This window comes from Bos indicus x Bos taurus, chromosome 20 (genome assembly GCF_003369695.1).
Source record: "Bos indicus x Bos taurus breed Angus x Brahman F1 hybrid chromosome 20, Bos_hybrid_MaternalHap_v2.0, whole genome shotgun sequence".
NCBI lineage: Eukaryota > Metazoa > Chordata > Mammalia > Artiodactyla > Bovidae > Bos > Bos indicus x Bos taurus.
The window spans coordinates 24,609,505-24,629,685 of record NC_040095.1 but is presented as its reverse complement, the minus strand read 5'-3'; the positions used below and the strand labels follow the sequence as shown (position 1 = coordinate 24,629,685).

The window sequence follows — 20,181 nt, the reverse complement described above, 5'->3', positions numbered from 1 at the left end:
GCCAGGGATGCGGCTAAACATGCTCCAGTGCACAGAACCAACAAAGAATCAGCAGCTGCAGTATTTTTAACCTAGTTACTCTGCACTATGTTTATTAGGTAGGGGCAGAAAGATTTTTGAAAAGCTGGTATTAGAAAAAGGAATAGAATCAAAATGGGGTCTTTTTGGTGACAATAGTATCTTAAGTTCTTGTTTTATGTAGAAAGTTCCAGTAACAGCAAATATTTATCATGCTCATGGTACTAGGCTCTCTACTGAATGCTTTCATATTAATGGATTTTAACTCAACTCGGAGTGGTACGTAGTATTATGCCCATTTCGTATATGAGAAAACTGAGGCACAGAGGCCACACAGCAGGTAAGTGACAGAGTTAGAATGCAAATGCAGGGGGTCTGACTCCAAGGTCAGTGCCCATAAATATTACTCTGTGCAGCCTCTCAGCCCAACCTCTGACTTAGTAGCTGTCTTGTGTACCCATGTCGGGCTCTGGGGACACAAAGAAGCCCACAGTCCAGCCCTGCACTGTGACACACTGTGTTCGGTCCAGTATCAGAGAACCAATGCAAGGCTGTAGCTAGCGCATCAGCACCTCTCTGCCAGTGTGCAGTGGGGACCTTGGTGAGCTGGCTGGGGGCTGGATCGCAGGCATGCTTGCCCCCTTGGTCGGGCACCTCTGTGTAGTCAGTGTCCAGTGAGCTTACCGGAGCAGCCCTGGAGGGAGCCTCAATTCAGGCGTGTCAGTGGAAGACTGCAAATAAGAAGACTTAGAGTAGAGTGAGAGGGAAAAGATGAACTTTCCAACCAGAAGTTATGTGTGCAGCACTACACTCTGTGGTCACTTCAGACAGAAGCCAGGCTCACACAGTCTTCGCAGCTTTACTAACAATTCATCCAGATTACTACATGATTGTCTGGACAGGAAGCTGCTCTGACAAACCAGCCCTGAGCAAGTTGCCTTCACAAAACCAAGAAGCTGCCTGAGACTGACCAGCTTTTGGTCTACTGGAAAGATCTGGGCCATCCTCAGTTTCTGGACTCAGCACATTTGACCCCCAGTGCTCTGCCTTGGGAGTCTGGTATGGGAAGGTTGGAAGGACCTAAACTGCACGCCGCCTCCTAGGAGACACAGCCCGTGAGAGAGAGTCAGATGCTGACAGACCCCCTTAAAATTGCCCTGTCCCTTGGTCCAAAGGGACCAAGACTCCTTTGGAAGCACTACTGCTCTTAGCAGAAGAGTAGCCTGAGGGCCTCAGGAATCAAGTAACTGAGATATATGTGCATCTGAACACAGGGAGGCCTGGCGTGCTGCGATTCATGGGGTCGCAAAGAGTCGGACATGACTGAGCGACTCAACTGAACTGAACAAGGACCCCCTCCTTGCAGCACAACCAACTTAAGCCCACTTTCTCCCATCTGCCTGACCAGGGAGCTGCTACATCAAATTATTCCGGAAAAACACCCACCCAATTCCACCATCTTCCATGTTACAGTTATTCTTATCCCACACTCTGTGGAGGCTCTGTGCCTCCTCTCAGCAATCCAACCTCTCACAAGTCCAGTCCCTCTCCAGCCTCTCCACAGAGCCCTCTTGACATAGTGGTGTTGGTACAGGGGGTGGTTCCGGGGGCAGTGGTAGAAGTTGGGATGGTGGGGTAGTTAATGTGCATTAATTACGCAGTATTGGTTAAAAGGGAGGGCTTCCTGGGTTCAAAGCTGAACTCCTCTACACCCACAAAGGCTTCCTAAGTGCCCCCTATGGCCTAACTCAGTCCCTGGAGGTCACCCTGGAGGATGTCCAGAGCCCTCCTTCTCCCCTACTCCTTTCAAGACTCAGGGCAATGAGCTCTAACATCTAATACTGTCCGCCTTTCCTTGTCAAGGCGGCCAACCTTCCCCTCTTTCACCAAGGATTTCTGAGTCTGCCTCAGCCTCTTGCTCCAGCCCAAGTCCTATCGACTTTGTCAATCACAAGAGCGTGCTACCCAGCACCCTGGGTACATTTCCTCTTCTGCTTCCTAAGCTCCCCATCTTTCCCAAGGCCAACCAGTCACACATTGGAGCCTTCTCTCCAAAAACTACTCTATGTCTGCAATCTTAAATTCATATACCCTACTGTCTCCCACAATGAGTTTTCTCTCTCAGTTTTGTGAACAGTTATTCCAAATAACACCTATAGTTCAGTCCCATCAGCACTACCCGTCCTCACATCCTCTACTCACCCTTCCTTCCTTTCCACTAACTCGGAGCTCACAGTGGTCTATCACTTCCACCAACCTCTTGCCCATGTCCTAAATTTCCTCTATTCCATTATCCACCCAGTAACTCACCCTGGAAAAAGCCCAACTTTTATCAATCTAACTGTCCACCTCCTTGAAATCTTCCTTTCCAGACAAAGTCTGGAAGAGAAAAAAACAAAAGTACCATAGACATCAGATTTTTGTCATTGTCTCCACATTGGTCATGACCATTGGTCATGGTCTCCACACCACAACCAATGCATCTGTGTCCTGGGCATCACTGCCCTGGTCTTTCATTGCAGCTACTTCAGCTCCAACCCATAGGCAACCATATTTCAGTCACACTCAGCAAGACGACCTCACGTTCCACTTCATCGGCATTTAACCATCTCAAGTTCAGCCCCCTTTAGAAAGGAAAGCAGTCCCTCCATGTCCCTAGTCGCCTTCCACTTCCAGCCCTTGCCTCCTTCTCATCCACGGTGAAATTTCTGGACAGCCTTGACTACAGCGGTGTCATTTCCTCACTTCCCACTGGGCCTCTGAGAGCCTCTGGCCAAGGTCACCATGCAGCCATCTTCTTCCATGATCTCTGGGCCACGGGAAACACAATTGGCTACTTCCTTCTCCTGGAAAGTCTCCCTTCTCAACCTGTGAGATGTGACACTCTGCAGGTTTTCTCCCAACCTTGCTGCTCTCTTTCTCTCCCAAGATTCCCTTCCTTTTGCTGATCCCACGAAAACCATGTGCCTCCTATGTACCGGCCCTGAGATAGACACTAGACTTCCTCGGGTTCTCCCTTCCATACTGAGCACAACCCTCCCTGCGTGAGCTCAGACGTGCCCACGGCTTCAGTTACCATCTAAACGGTTAAGGATGTGAGGTCAGACATTAGTAAGACCTGGGTTCATATTCTGGCTCCATCACATTGCAGGCGTGACATAATTTCTCTAAGTCTCAGTTTCTAATTTCTAAAAAGATAAAGGCAATAAATCATGCATGAAAAATACTTAGCACTGTGCCTTACAATGATAATTTAATAATATAGTTACACACACATATATATGGCTTTCCAGTTGGTGCTAGTGGTAAAAAATCTGCCTGCCTATACGGGAGACACAAGAGATGCAGGTTTGATCCCTGGGTCAGGAAGATCCCCTGGAGTATGAAATGGCAACCCACTCCAGTATTTTTGCCTGGAAAATCGCATGGACAGAGGAGTCTGGTGGGCTACACAACTCATGGGGTTGCAGAGAGTTGGACATGACTGAGCGTGCACACACACACACACACAGCAAGTAACAATAATGTTACATACTGCTTTTAACTCATCCAAAGCTCACCTCTAAGCTCCCACATAATTCCGATTCTTACACTGAATCTCAATTTGGACTTCCCACAAGCCGTGCAAACTCTGACCTCAAAGCCTTCACTTGCCTCTCCATGTGCTATTCCTTCAAGTGTCACCTACCACAGTACATGACCTGTTTTGCCCCCGTGATGTCTATGGTGGTTCTAAAACATGCCCATAAATCCTTTGACTTCCTGCCACCAAGAGGTGGTGCCTGTCTCCTGCCCTTGTGACTGCTTTGATGAACAAGTGCCATATAAGTGATGCTGCACGACTGCTGAGACCAGGTTAGAAAGACAGTAGCTTCCACCAGTTTCTCCTGATACATGTACTCTGTGAGCCTTCAACCTGGATGTAAGCAGTGCAGCTCCCTGAGGCCTCATGTAGAAAGATACCTGAAGAGAGATGCCCCAGGAGTCCACACTTTCCAATCCCCCAGATTTGCATGTTGCCAGACCAGCATTCTAAGAAGTCTTGAGATGCTCCCAGCCACCATCCGATGGTAACTTAATAAGGAATCCTGAGCAAGAAGAGCCTAATTGAACCCAATTCAACTCCAGATTCATGAATTTAAAAAATGACTGTTATTAAGCCACTGTTTTAAGGTGGTTTGTTACTCAGTAACAGATAACCAGAACAATGCTCAAATCAAAAACCTGAAAATTATCCCTAAAATCTCCTTTGTTCTCATCTTCTACAGTCAGTTACAAAATCTTGGCAATTCACAGATGTTACCTAAATCCATCTACTTTTCTGCATCCTTCCTGCCTCCATCTGGCTGTGAACACCATTATCTCACTCCTGAATCAGGATAGCATCTTCCAAACTGGGCTTCTGCTTCCCATCCGCTGCTTTTTCCAGCGCTTGTCCACACTGAAGACTGACCTGACCATGTCACCCTAGGCAAACTTTAAAGGTTCCCACGATGTGACCCTAGGTGGACTCTGCAGCAAAGTGTACCCAGCTGTTCCTGACTCTACTCCAGCCACACCAAGCCCTGGGAGTTCCTTAAAGCAATGGGGTTACTCACCCCCAAGTCCTTGCAGGGATGCTGTCCCTTCTGCCTGGCCCTGGCCCTGCCTGTTACTGGGCCAACACTCCTCAACTTCAATGTTGCAGATTAAAAATGACTCCTCTGAAAAGCTCGCTTTGGCCCTCAAGTCCAGGTTAAGACTCCCTTTCATATACTCTATTAGTAACCTGTATTTCCCTCTGAGTAGAATATGCCATTCCAAAACATAATTGCTTAGTTTTCATCTCTACAAGAGTATGAGTTCTTTGAGGGCAAGCCAATGTCTTATTCACTTGTATATCCCTAGTGCCCGGGACAGCACCAGAATACAAAAGGCTTATAAAAAATTAGAGCTGCTTGAATAAATGATAATTATGTAAAGGCAAATTTATGATCACTCACTTAAAGAATTAGAAAGAATGGAAAAACAGACAGCTATTCCAAGAAGGAAACAAGATGATTGAGGAAAACTTTGAAATAAGAGAAACACTTTGGATATCTAATTGATCCCACCTTTTTATAGATGAAGAAATTGAAGGCAGTGACATTGACTGGTTTGCCCAAACCATACATTGAGTTCCCTGTAAAGCAGGAATACCACCAGGTCAACTGACCTCCACAGTACCTCTTCAGCAAGACAGGATTTTCAAGTGAAACCACACAACCGAAGAATATGGCCAACTAATTTCTTCAAATTAAAAAAAAAAATCTGCCTTATGATCCTCCTATATTATATTGTTCTCATGCCTGAATATATGGAAGTAGCTCTGGGCAACTTTAAACTTCTTTGGGGTACACACACATCAAAATAAATTAATGACTGACAAAGTAAAGACTATTGGTGAGGATACGAAATAACTGGACCTTTTACACTACTGGTATAAGTCTAAGTGGTAAAACTACTTTGGAAAATGTTTGGCAGTATTTAATAAACCTAAACATATGCATGCCCCATGAACCTGAAATTCTACTTTACCCAACAAAAATGCGTTACTTCCCCCAAAACCATAACAAGACTGTTTGTAGCAGCTTTATTCCAAATATCCCCAAAACTGGAAACAATCTAAATGGCCATCAACAATAGAATGAATAGTTTAGTAATAATATTCATACAATACTAATTTGCAATCAGAAAAGAACTGATTTATGCAACACGGATGGATTACACAGGCATACTGAGTAAAAGAAATTACACACAAAAGAACACCTAGCTGTGATTCCATTTATATGAAGTTCAAAATCAGGTAAAACCAATCTATGTCAATACTGCCTAGGAACGAACACCTAGGCAGGATACCCTAGAGAGCCTTCTGGGTGTTACATATCCACCTGGGGGTGGTTACAAGACACAGGTACATATAAAGTCATCTTCATTACTACTGTTTACTCACTAAGTTGGTCTGACTCTTTGTAACCACATGGACTGTAGCCTGCCAGGTTCCTCTGTCCCTGGGATTTCCCAGGCAAGAATACTCAAGTGGGTTGCCATTTCCTTTTCTGGGGATCTTCCTGACCCAGGGATGGAACCTGCATCTCTTGCATTGGCAGACAGATTCTTTACTACTGAGCCACCGGGGAAACCCATAAACTCATCTAGCTGTACCTTTAAGACTGTACATGTTACTGTGTGTAAATTACACTTCAATTAAAAAGATAATTTGGTGACTAAAAAATGTGATTATAAAAACATAAGTGAACATTCATTTTATGTAACAGCTTATATTCAAAAAGTCCAGTATATACAGTCTCATTCAACCCTCAAAAAAGTCCTTTGTGAAAGTTTTTTTGTAAATAAGATTCTCATTTACTAGTCATAATTACTATCTTAAAAAAATACCTGAATCAGAACAAGAAAAAGGAAATAAAATTTAAGTGATAGTAAAAATTAACTTTAACATTCTTCTGGGGACTAGAAGTCCCAATATAAGTAATTTGCAGAACAGACCAAAAAATAAAAAAACATACTTTACCCAAGGTCAAAAACAAATCTTTTGTGCCCAGCTCTTAAAATGTACAAGAATGTGTTCCTACATAATGTTTAGTTACATTATTTCACAAAAATTGTACTCTGCCATTTTTGGAGAGTAAAAAAATCCTCACAGTGTCACTGAAGCAGGGTTGGGGGGGGGTGGTGGCAGGGAAGGGGAGGATTGCGGAATCAAGTTCAAGGACATACAGGAGGAGAAAGACTCACTTTTATCTACACTTGCTCCCCACTTCTGTTGATGCCATTATATGGACTCATACCAATCCGTATAGAAAGTATAAAGCAATTTTTTTAAAAAAGCACTTTAGCACTAAAAAAAAACATAATCAATAGTCATCAAAGAGGTTTGGATGCTATCTGAATCTTTCAAATGAGGAATTGTGGTTCGAATTAATCTGTCTTAGACCAGGTTCTCAGCATTTGGGTTTTAGAAGTAAGTACATTCTAAATATTAATTCATACATACAAACTTGAGGATGTTTAAGGATTCACATCCTTTTATTCTGACAGGTAATAACACTGAGATAGACAAAGAGATACTGTTGTTCATTATCATGAGAATAGACAGCATATTCTAACATCCACAAAAAGTTGGAAAGATATAACCTCATATTTTTAAGTCTATAAATTAAACATATGATGACTTTATAACATTCTTGACTTTTCCTTTCTGCTATGGACTGACATTTGGAAAACAGCTTATATCATGCAGGCAATAGGTGGACTTTCTAGGAAATCAAATACAGGGTTTCAAACTTTTCTTCTCTATCACAATAATGAAAACACATACAGTAAGATTACAGATGTGTTGCCAACCCTCATAACAACTGAGACAGCTGGAGTTACTCCTGACCCTCAGTTTCCTCAACCATAAAACAAAAACCCAAATTCCAGCACCTCAGAGGGTCACTGAAAGGACCAAACAAACGGCGAATGCACATTAAGCACTCTGCAGGATCTAGGGGATTCTCTGGTAGCTCAGCCGGTAAAGAACATGCCTGCAATGCAGGAGACCCCAGTTTGACTCCTGGGTCAGGAAGATCTGCTAGAGAAGGGATAGGCTACCCACTCCAATATTCTTGGTCTTCCCTGGTGGCTCAGCTGGTAAAGAATCCACCTGCAATGCGGGAGACCTGGGTTAGATCCCACAGGATCTAGGGGACTTCCCTGGTGGTGCAGTGGTAAAGAACCCGCTTGCCAATGCAGGAGACATGGCAGGAAGATCCCATGGAGAAAAAACAGCAACCCAGTCCAGTATTCTTGCCTGGGAAATCCCATGGACAGAGGAGCCTGGTGGACTAGAGTCCACGGAGTCACAAAAAGTTGGATATGACTTGGTGACTGAGCACGCATGCACACAGAACCTAGGACAGAGTAAATTCTCAATCATCATCATTATCACCATTTGACTATTACATAACTTTGATTTAACAAACAGTAGCTGATTATATCCATGCATGGTTTATTACCTTATTTAATCAATAAGTCAAAGCTTTAAAATGTAGATACCTTTTGATTCTACATAAAATCTACTCGAACTTGGTCATAAAAATATCCCAAAGGATTAGAAACACTGCCAGTAATAATCTCCCTTTTTGAGATGCACTGTGAATATTTGCATATTAATGATTATACAGTAAAGAAACCTGTTTGATTCTGTTTGACCTAGTTTCCAAACTTACTTGGCATCAAAATCGCTTTTTGAAACCATAGGACTACTGCTCCTTATAATACACTATCATAAAATATCCAAGAGCTTATAAGGAATGTCCATTGCAGCATTATTTATAACAAATGCCAACACTAAAAAAATTGAAACTTAGAATAATCAGTGATAAGGTGATAAGTTAATAAAATTATGATTCACTGAAATGCACATAATAAAATTTCATTAAACAATGTATACGACTCATTGTGTGGTACTAAAAACAAGTAAACACACACAATTATGCCTCAAAACCAACACCTTTTCTTTGAGCTTCCCATAAAATCCAAATAAGATCTCTACATATAAAGGCAGAAATGGTAATATCTAAACTAGAAATGTAAAATAAATATCTATTAATACAAACAGGAATATTTATTAATCTTAAAAACATTACAGAAATAAAACAAGTTTCAAGACAATAAGGGTGATATGTTACAATTTTGTTAAAATTATTAACCACAAAGAATACCATATTATTTACACATATATGCAAATATAATAAAAATGCAACAACAACAACAAAAAACCCAAACATGAGAACAGTGCCCACTTGCTTTGGGGTAGTTGTCACCATGGAGAAGGATGAAGAAAGCATGGGAGAGCAGAAGGCTTTCACCTTAAAGTTTCTTTTTTTAAAAAGCAACCAGCATTTTGAAGTTAAAATGGCAAAATAATAACAGCTTTAATCAGGGAGGTAGATACATAGAAGTGCGTTCTCATTTTCTGTACTTTTCGGAACATTTGTATTTATTAAAGATAAAACTGTGAAAGAATCATATTTTGCTTTAGCTCCTGACTCCATGTACAGACTGATAAAGGAACAAGTGCAGGCCTTCTGCACCTCAGCCAATGGTCCTGGGATGGCTCCAGACTGTCAACTGCTCCACCAGAGAGCCTGGAGAAGCTGCTCTCTTTCGGTGAAAAAAGAACTCTCGAGAATCCCTCTGGGGGAGACATGGCCACAATTGCTAGGGTCGAAGTCCTTGACCCGGAGAGAAGCAATCCAGAAGTCAGAACCATTCCCAACAAATCTGGGTACAAAGGGGCCTGATAAATGAAATGCTCCTGCAAAATCATGTGCATCTGGCTGTGAACCAAAGTGCAGGGCATGCTTATGCACCAGGGTACGGCGGCAGGGTGCAAAAGGTGAGCGAAGTCTCTCACCTTAAGGTATAGACACGTGTACTTCCTCAACTGCGGCACAGCTGTCACTGAGTTCCCAGGGGGCTTCTCACAGGTGATGGCAGCAATTAAGTAACCTCTCAATTTCCAGTCCTGTGTCTGAATCATGGCCCCTCTCACTCATCCTCTTAGCTGTTAATTATCACCAGTTACAGCAGTACTGAATAATGCTTACATGCATGGGCTTGGAATCCCCAAGCTAGCTGGTACCCTAGCCCTGACACTCGGTTACATGATCCCAGCCATTACTCCACCTCACAGAGCCTTAAGTTTCCTCTTATTCTAAGTCAGTATGTCTATCAGTCAGCAGTATCTAGTCAACAGGACTGCTGGAAGGATTAAATTGGGTAATGCAGGTAAAAACACTCTGCACAGTACATGATATATACTTTCGTATTCACCCTGCATGAGACTCAATTCCAGTGATAAAAGGATAATCAAGATAGTCAGGGACCCTACACTGATACAAGTTACAGATTCAGATAATGAAAACATCTGCAAAGCACCCCAAATTAAGAGTTTTAAGATGGCAACCACAGAGCATTCAGCCACACATGGGGGCCCTTCTGAGCCACATGCCCATGAAGCCAGCCCTGCCAGAAGCAAGTGTTCACTTTGCTGATACTCAGAAACGAGGGTCAACAAGAACTGGGTTTCTTAGATTCAACCAAACACCAGAAGCATTTGGGGAGATGCCAGGGGAAGAGCCACAGCATAAGTAAGGAGGCCACAGGCTCCAAAATAAAAGCCCATTTTTAACTCAATTTGTGAGAACTATCAGCATTTGTTAACCAAAATGCAGTTACCAAACTTTCTCTGAAAATCTTTTCTTCCTCGAAAGCAAACCCTTTAGCATCAGGAGACTCTGCCCAACAGAAATTCAAAAGCAAAAGGCCACTTGGGCCTAGTGTCTACTAGGCAAAGCCCCACTTTACTTGTTTAAGGAGCACAGAAGATTTCAATTAAACTGCCAAATAGATCCTGAGTCTCAGGGACCTCTTCAAAAAGACGACTGGGGCTTGTGACTCTGAAGGTGTCCTTGAAGTGACACTAGGGGGCGGAGAACCAAGGTTGCCTGGAAACCCACGTGTGGTTATTTGATAAAACATTAGATGGTGAAGGTCACCTAGGTGCTCAGAGTCAGGAGATCACCGAGTGGAAGGCTCAGGACACGACACAGTTCTCTTTCTATCCAGCCTTCCTTTTAACAGTCATTTAGCAGAGACAAGTCTTTGAGCACAGGGGAACAGCGACCAGCCTGGTCCTGGCCCCTGGTTTCTTGACTGGAGAAGTAACATGGTAATTACATAAAATACACTGTAAAACCTTCAAGTGCATTCCAATAGCTTTAACACCAAGCTGGAAGGAAGGCAGTGAAAAGGGAAGGTTCTGGGACCACAGTCCCAGCTCTATTACTTGTTAGCTGTGTGAACTTGGGGAAATTACAAAACCTCTCTCAGCCTTGGTTTAATGCATTACATGTGGAAAGCATTTACATTATCCAGCACCACAGTATGGGCTCAATAAACGGTAACTATTTTATCCTCATAATACCTATGCTTAACTCCCCCACCCTCAGCATGCCTACAAGAACACAACTTAGGCATCCTTCAGAATGCAAGCTCCCAGAGGACATGAATCAGGTCCCCATATGTGCTCTCTTGGGATTCGTGCTACAAGCCTGGAACCATAGACAGTTGAGAACCAGAGTTAGTGCCTTATATCACAGTTTCTGCCTCACGGTCTCGATATTTTTGAAACTTTTTTGCTAAAAGAACCAGTTATTGTGTTCCCTTTTTATCTTATGATTTAGTAATAAAAGAACACCTATGTGACTGACTAATTCAGCTGCAGTTAAGATTAAAAATATATGGCTTATATTATCACTTTATACATAGAACACATAAGTTATAATGTTCATAGTCATTCACAGTTAAAAAACAGCACACTTCTAAGACCACGGAACATCAGATAAAGTCATAACTGTGCCTTCACTCCTCTTTTAGAATAGGCTCATTTACAACTTAGTAGAACCTCAGAGTTCTGTGCATCGATACACCAAGAGCTTCTGTTCTTGGTTGGTTGATTACTTGGTTTGTATTCTGCAAATAGTGATAGGTTTGTGCTGATCATCTATCTTCTTTCACCTGATCTTCCCTATTGACACACAAATTTTTATATGACAGGTATAGCCTGTGACCAAGAAACTAGGCCAGGTTAACCAACCTATACAGAAAAAGAAATCTAGAACCCTGGCCTTATTAGATCCCAAACCCAACATACAGGTGAAATGATCATTATCTGATAATTAGCAGCTAAAGACGCATTTTTAGATGTCACATTTTCAGGCCCAGCTTTGCATTTCAGTTCACAATGAAACAAAGAAACACACAGAGATAACCTACCAGAGAGCCAAGGCGCACATCACAGGCTGCCTCCTCCCCCTCCTGCGTATCTGTCCACTGCCACAGGCTCCTGCTGAGCCACCCACACCCCTCCAGTCCTACAGCCAAGGCCATCCCAGCGGGGGCTCATCCTCCATGCCTTTCAGGGTCATGCACAAAGCAGGGGTCCCATAAACATTTGTTAGATGCATTAAGGAACATATTTTATTCTTTACAGGTAGTAAACAATCCTCAAGGAAGTCTTGTAACTTCCTGCTTGCTGATGACATTAAATCTCTCCATATACTGAGACTAATTTAAAAGGTAGCCCAATCTTTAAAACTGGGCAGTCACAGTCATTCTATAGGAGGCATAAGAATAGTATGAGCAACATTAGCACAGTATATTAACATTCTACATCTGAAAAGCAACATGCTGTTTATAAATCACTCTCCCTCCATCATCCCATGTAATCATCCCTGGCATTACACAAAGCATACCAAATTTTATTGATGTTATTTTGATCACAGGAGGGGGGGAAGAGGTAAAATTCAAGCCAATCAACATGAGTCAGGACACAAAGAATATTAAACCGAGAAGAATCTAGAAGTTGATTTTGTCCAACCTTCCAGGAAAACCTGGTAGACACGTTTTCCATTATAGCTGAACTATTTTCTCCTTATTCAGAAAGTTCCACACACTGTCTTACTAGTTCTACCTGTCAGAAGAAAAACAGGAAGATGCTGGTACTGCCCACTGGAACAGCAACAGAATCGTCACCTACAGACCTGACAGGTGTGAACATGGCATTTAAAACCCATTCCTAAAATGGGAAAAAGGTATATGGCCTGTCAATACTGAGATTTTTATATTTAAATACTGGAAAACAAATACCTTGATAATCTTAAAGTTAAGAGTAAAAGATACATTCTGCATTCCCCAGAGTAAAATACCTAATCCAAACAGATGTTATCTTGTCTTACTTTAGAAACTGGAGAGAAAAGCTGTCTCTTCTCTCTCATATTCATTCAACAAATAAAGATAGGGTACAGGGTGATACATGTAATTACTGAGGATACATAAATTACCATTATTGTAGTTCCCTAAACTGAAATCAATCAAAACCTTATCCTAAATAGAAAGGCACTATCCCTGGGCTTCACCTTATTTGTCACCTCTAATTCATAGCATTTCCTTCAAGTTAAGAAATCAACAGTAGCCTCTAAGTTCAGAGAGTTTTATCCTCTGCTTTAATATTCACAGTCTTATTTAAAGCACCTCTTTCTCTCATTTCTCTTCCTTCCATGTTCTGCAATTAAAAAAGGTTAAGTAATGCCATCCAGCCCAAAGAACAATGGACAATCCATACACACACAGCTCCCTCTTCTTCCAGCAGCAATAAGAAGAAAGTCAAACACCGATTAAAAAGAAAAGAGAAGAAAAGACGGCATACACACTATTCCTGTCAAGTGCATGTAAAGTCCACAAGTGCAGCAAAATCTGAAGGGTCAAACTAGAAGTGAAAGGAGTGCATTTTCTCTGGAAGGTAAGTAAAAGAACTTGGGAACTGATTTTTAAAATATGATGCCAGTCAATGAAATTGATTTTCATTTTTCAGAAACTGGTTTTTAATAAACACCACATAAAAATTATGGAAAAGCAAATGAGTCCATCTGAAAGGCAAGAGGAATGATGTGTGGAACATCATTTTCTCTGAGAACTAAGTAAAATGTAAACACAGAAGACCACCTGCAGAGGCTTTTTCCTTTAATGTTTAAGGATTTCCTTAAGTCTTTTCACAGCGGATACTTGACACACTCATCAGAACTGACTTATTTCCTTTAAGAGTTTTTTCCTCACCACCAATGATTAGCCAAGTGATTTTTATGGGACTGTTTCACTACACTTGTGAATTTTTTAAAAATCATAGCTAAGGTGACAAAATAATGTTTTTTTTAAAATAGGAATGCATAGGGTATATGCGGGCGTGGCAGGTAAAACAAAAAAAGCCATGTCAAATTTGGAGCCCATTGATTTTGACACACAACTTAGGAAACTGAGGAAGAAAGAATCTGCTTTTAAGGTAATCTAGAGCACCACAACCGTTCCCCATCAGGAAATTAACCTGAGTAATTAACCAGAGTCTTCCAATTGTTTTCCCCCCACTAACAGCTGTAGTGGGTTTGGCACCTTAAAGACAGGTTTACAATGCAATTTGCAACTTTAAAACTCACTCAGCAAATAAAATAGCAAGTTCCTTTTTAGGAACTACTTAACTCAGCATTCAAAATCAGCTTTCATTAGTATAGGTAAGGCAGCCCTTTCCGATTCCATAACCATCCTCAACAAACTTTGGCTTTAATTCTGGCAACTGCAAGACAGAACCTACGAGACAAGCTACAAAATAATCAGTTACTTAATTCAGAAAATAGTCTTTAAGAAACATCTAACAACTCTTTTACCCTACATAGCACTTTGCATTTTAAAGAACCCCCAATCAGATAACCTCCTTAACTGGCTACACTGTGAGCTCCGAATGTCTCTCTATCACAAAGACAGAGGAAGTTACTGACATCAACAAAGGAAGAAAACAGAATTTGAATTCAGTTTTTGACTCCCCTCAATGCACAAGGTCATGTATTAACTGCAGTCACCACCCCTCCCCACAAGCCCATCAAACCAGGAAGATTTAGGGGAAATAAGCCCAAATACAAGATAGCATCACAAAACCAGTCCTTGTCCAGCGTTTCTTGACTATGAACGCATTCACAGTCTTTCTTAGTACAGCATTAGTGTAATTCCTAGAAGGCACTGGCAAATCTCTGCCAGGCCAATCTGCAGGCAGAAACCAACAGCATGTGTTCAACAAGATGACAGGACGGTCAATGTCTTTACCGTTTACTTCAACTCTGCATTGCAACAGGGGTTCTAGACAAAAAGGTAAACCTGGTAATTGTTTAGGATTGAACACAGCCAACATTAATGAGGATCCCTGCGAACACAAACATGCATCTCTGGGGAAATAATTTCTCGAACAATATGCGGTGTTTTGCATAATTATACACACACACACATAAATCAAGTGCATTTTTAAAGTAATGTTCAGCCCCAACACTGAGCTGACACTTTTCCCACCTAAACTTCTCAGCACAAGCCTGGCCTAAAAAGCACAGACAGGGTCCAATCTGTGCACCGGGTAAGAGACAAGCATCCACGGCAGAGACGGCGAGGCAATGAATGCCTGCCTATCCAATCCTTTCTACCCACGCTGCGATGTAGTTTAGTCCCGTCTACTATATGGTAATGTGCTTTTAAAACCTCGCGGCGACCGAGGTCATAGCTTTAGAGATCTAATAACAACCAAATGACCGGAGCTACCGGGCACTTAGTAAGCCATTCCGGTTATGGCTCTTTAATAGTACCTGGAGTTCTGCTAAAGGCAGAGGGGAAAACTCCTGCTTCCTGGGAAAGAAAGTCTCTGCAGGAGTACACAGAGAAGCAAAGAACCGACCACGGGCAAAAGACGCCCCACCGCCGCTGCCCCATCTCTCGGGGAGCGCCCGTGCGCCCCTCGCCCCACAGAACCGCTGGCCCGGGCCGCACCTTTACCTGTCAGTTCCACCACTCCCTGGGAGCTGCGGTCGCACCGCCTCAGCTGCCACCCCTCCGAGTCCCGGCACAGCTCCAGAGCTGGCTGCGGGAGAAAGAACCCCAAAGGCATCCCATCCCAAAGAAAGAAAGCAAAAAGGCTGTTCCTCCAGGCGGAGGGACATCGGGCACGTTGAGGTCCGAGGGGCGACACGCCACCCCTGTCCCGCACCTACCAGATAATCCATGTACAGAAACGCCTCACTTATCCGGAGATCAGACATCCGGCAGCCTAAAGCATCCGGAACGGCTCCGAACCCGGAAAAAAAAGCAGCGTCTCTGGCTGCGAGCAAGCAGCCCCTGAAAAAGCCAGCAACAACGAAAATAGCCGAGAGAAGTCGAGGAGCCGAAGATTACACAAGGGGCGCGGCGATTGGCCGGGCGGGCGGGCAGAAGGAAAGGAGAGCGTTCATTGGCTGTGGCGTCTATAAAAGGCAGGCCACTGCGGGTGGCAGGGGAGAAGCGCGGGAGCGGCCGGGGCGCTGGTTCCTGTGAGGAGGGCGGAGGGGCGGGGGCTAGGGCTGCGAGGGCGGAAGAACAAACCGGGAAGAGCGGAAAATCAGCCGGTGCTGTCGTCGCCGGCGTTCTGTGTGCTTCCGTGGCCTCCGAGTTGGGTAAATCGGAACCGAACAGTGTTCCATAGGAGGAGAGCTGTAGGAAGCTTCCCCTAGTAGGAAGCTCGCGTTGAAACGTGGGAGGTGTAGAAGCCACAGATACTTAATGCCCCTCTCCGGAGCGATTTCCCGAAGGCCCTGTGGCCTTGAGACTGCACGACTGGGATGACTGGAATGTGTAAGAAGGTACTCTGAACAGGCAAGCCTGTGACTCGGGGGCTGCCCCTCCCCACTTTCAGGATGTGAAGCGAAGGTGGACAGCTCCAGCTTGATGTCCTGGGGGTATACAGAAGCCCCGCCCGCGGCTAGAGCTAACCTGGGAGGTAACCCTCTTATCAGAACGTTAGATTGCCCCCCGGAGAATCTGCTCTTCACCGACGGAAAAGAGCAAGAAAAAAAAGTTAAGGGACTGTGTATAAGTCGGTTGTAGACTCAGGACTCTCGGGAAGCATCAGTTGGTCAGTTCTTTGCGTGTTTTGTGCCCAGTTACACGGTACACCATTCTACTACCCCTGTGGGGAATGAGCAATAGGATGAGAAGCGCTCTGAAAAGACCCGAGTAATAGTGTTTGGCACCCGATGTCATTCTAAGCAGTAAAAGTATCTATCAGCAGCTACATTTGACGTGTGCACCTCCTGGTAAATAATGTGAAAACTGGCACCAGAATTTAAATATTGCATTCGGCGTGGAGGGAAAAAGCAGTTCAGGCTATGAACAACTAAATCTTAAACAAAAAGAGCCTTGAGTGTTCTTATCCTGATTCTTTTCTGATTCGGGCTTTTCTTCCTCCAAGTGTGTGTCTAAATTATACTTATGAAGAAATTACAGTGAGTTTTTGCTATGCAGAAGCTAACGAGATTCAGTAGCATCAAGCCCTCAGATCCAGTTTTGATTGATCTTGGCCTGGTGTTCAGTCAAAAACATGTACGTTAATAAGATTTTTGACGTGGATTCTGGAGGTGATTATCTACTGCAAAACTACAGCACAACTGGTTGAAACTAACTGCAGAAATTAAAGGCCTCTCAAACTTGCTAACAACAGTAATTCAAACAGACAAGAAACGGATCCTTTTTTTTTCTTTCTCTCTATGAATTCAGTTCAGTTCAGTTCAGTTCACTCAGTCACGTCCGACTCTTTATGACCCCATGAATCGCAGCATGCCAGGCCTGCCTGTCCATCACCAATTCCCGGAGTTCACTGAGACTCACGTCCATTGAGTCAGTGATGCCATCCAGCCATCTTATCCTCTGTCGTCCCCTTCTCCTCCTGCCCCCAATCCCTCCCAGCATCAGAGTCTTTTCCAATGAGTCAACTCTTCGCATGAGGTGGCCAAAGTACTGGAGTTTCAGCTTTAGCATCATTCCTTCCAAAGAACACCCAGGGCTGATCTCCTTAAGAATGGACTGGTTGGATCTCCTTGCAGTCCAAGGGACTCTCAAGAGTCTTCTCCAATACCACGGTTCAAAAGCATCAATTCTTCGGCGCGCAGCTTTCTTCACAGTCCAACTCTCACATCCATACATAACCACTGGAAAAACCATAGCCTTGACGAGACGGACCTGTGTTGGCAAAGTAATGTCTCTGCTTTTCAATATGCTATCTAGGTTGGTCATAACTTCATATTGCAAATAAGATAAAAGGCTTCAGTTAGCAAAGAAAACTTTCAGTCCATTGTCTTTCTAATAAGTGATGACTTCACTGTCACGTGAGGCTCTTGAGTGGGCTGTAAGTTTCTATGCAAGGAAAAAGGACCACTCAGGAGCAGTTTGGTTCTACCTTTCTTTAAAAGCTAACTTTAATCAAGAAAAAGAATCCTGAAAAGATCATCAGGATAAAGAAAGTTGATGCTTCCTCTCTAAGAATGAGCAAGCAGGGAAATGAACTTTTCAAGGAAAAGTTCCAGAGACTGCACCATGATTCTCACGCTGTTCCATACCACTTGCATATTCATTCTTTGTGTGCTGTGTGATGTATTAAAAGACTCATACTGGCTTTTGGAAAAGGATCCATGTAAAAACCTGAAGCTTCAGAACTCCATATGGAGCACATTTTCCCAATTATGTGTTAATCTGGGGAGTTAATGTACACCCTTGTGTAGAGGCAGGAGGCTAATTTATATTAGTATAAACAGATAATACACTGCCTGTTACATGAAACTGTGGTCTTACCGGATAGTTGGTAGCAGTAATCACCCCAATGAGTGCTTTTTAAAAAGTGTCGAGATACTAGAATGCATGCATTCAACCTAATCCACTATAGACCAAATACCAGGCTGCAATCTTGAGTAAGACATGATCTCATTAAGGTATTACTGCTTTGGTCTCAGTAAAAAGGATGCTTTTCCAGATGCCCAAGAAAACATGGATAAATTTATGAGGCAATCGCATTACTACACAGGTTCTCAAAAAAGAAGTCATCACTGTTGCTTATCAAACTCGGAGAAATTCTTTTGACAGTCTGTACTCCACAATTCCATAAATATGGCTGGCTGGCCAGATTTGGAAGAAATTTTTACTGAAGTGTTACTTGTTAGAAACAAAAGTACAGTTCTGCAGCTTGGTCTCCCAAATTCTGTCATCCAGAATAACCAACATATTAGTGGCTATTCCCATCTTTTTGTTGTTGTTCATTTGTTTGATATAATATATAATAACTTATAGAAGAATACTGTTTACTAGTTTTTTTTTTATCGTACACACTCCGTATATTAAATTCACCATATCATGAAACTCTCCATAAATGTTTAAATGGCTGTAAGGCTATCACATAAATGCACTATGTTAGCAAATCCTCTCTTAGCTACTACTGCTATAAACACTGCAGTGAATGTTTGCATATAAACTCACATCTCTTTAACCTAGAGATAATTTCTAGGCATGGAATTACTGGGACAAAGAGTATATGAACATTTTTAATATTCATTTTTGTACTAACTTCTAGTCTTCTTTCCCCATCCCAGCTGCAAAGCAGGGAGTGCTTATCTTGCTGCATTCTTGCCTTGACTGAGTATATTATTGCTTAATAGCTGAGAGATCATATCTTTCATAAGAATAACAAACCATGGACATTTGTTTTTCAGAAAAAAAGGTGAGGTGTCCAGACACTAAATTCCCCAGAGGTCATCAGACACATTGTTTGCACATTTATTGCCTCCAGTAACTCCTGTGACTTTAAAATTCTCTAAGCTCTTTCCCCTTCAAGTGGTGGTCTTGACACCTCACCTCTAACTTAGCCAAGTCCCCTTTCTCTGTTTCCTAAACCTCAACAAAGTACCACTGTGTCCTAAACAATGAACCTCAGAGTAGGACGCCCCCACATGAAGCTGATAACAGAAATGGATTTCACAAAAGGTAGAAATCACCTTTTCCAAAAAAAGGATTTGCTGGGTCTTGGAGTATTAAAGCAAGATAAGGCATTTGATGTTTTTGAACTGTGGTATTGGAGAAGACTATTGAGAGTCACTTGGACTGCAAGGAGATCAAACCAGTCCATCATAAAGGAAATCAGTCCTGAATATTCATTGGAAGGACTGATGATGAAGCGCCAATACTTTGGCCACCTGATGCGAAGAACTGACTCATTGGAAAAGACCCTGATGCTGCGAAAAACTAAAGGCAGGAGGAGAAGGGGATGACAAGAGGATGAGATGGTTGGATGGCATCACAGACTCAATGGACGTGAGTCTGAGCAAGCTCCAGGAGTTGGTGATGGACAGGGAAGCCTGGTGTGCTGCAGTCCCTGGGCTCGCAAAGAGTTGGACATGACTGAGCGACTGAACTGAAAGCATTTAAAATGAAGAATCACTACTTAAAGTGGTAAATAATTATACTAGGAAAAGGTAACTAGACTTCACAAGCAACCACTATTCAAGCACCTAATACTAAGAATCTATGTAAACTTTTCCCCATACCTTCCCAGGATTATTTAATCTCTTAGACTTAGTATTGCACTGTTGACTGTTTTCATTTCCTACTGACACTGTAACAAGCTGTTTTAGTCACTAAGTCGTGTCTGTCTCTTTGCAACTCCATGGATTGTACCCTGCCAGACTTCTCTGT

The 20,181-nt window shown here is 42.8% G+C and overlaps 1 protein-coding gene across 1 annotated transcript in view; it reads right to left on the bottom strand.

Moving 5' to 3' along the window:
- Positions 1 to 15,837, bottom strand: part of ARL15 (ADP ribosylation factor like GTPase 15) — a 461,702-nt gene extending 445,865 nt beyond the window's left edge. Inside the window, exon 1 of the mRNA XM_027520528.1 lies at positions 15,684 to 15,837. Within this exon, the coding sequence (XP_027376329.1) occupies positions 15,684 to 15,731 (48 nt within the window). The 5' untranslated portion in view covers positions 15,732 to 15,837. The remainder of the gene's footprint in view (positions 1 to 15,683) is intronic.
- Between the last annotated feature and the right edge of the window lie 4,344 nt (positions 15,838 to 20,181).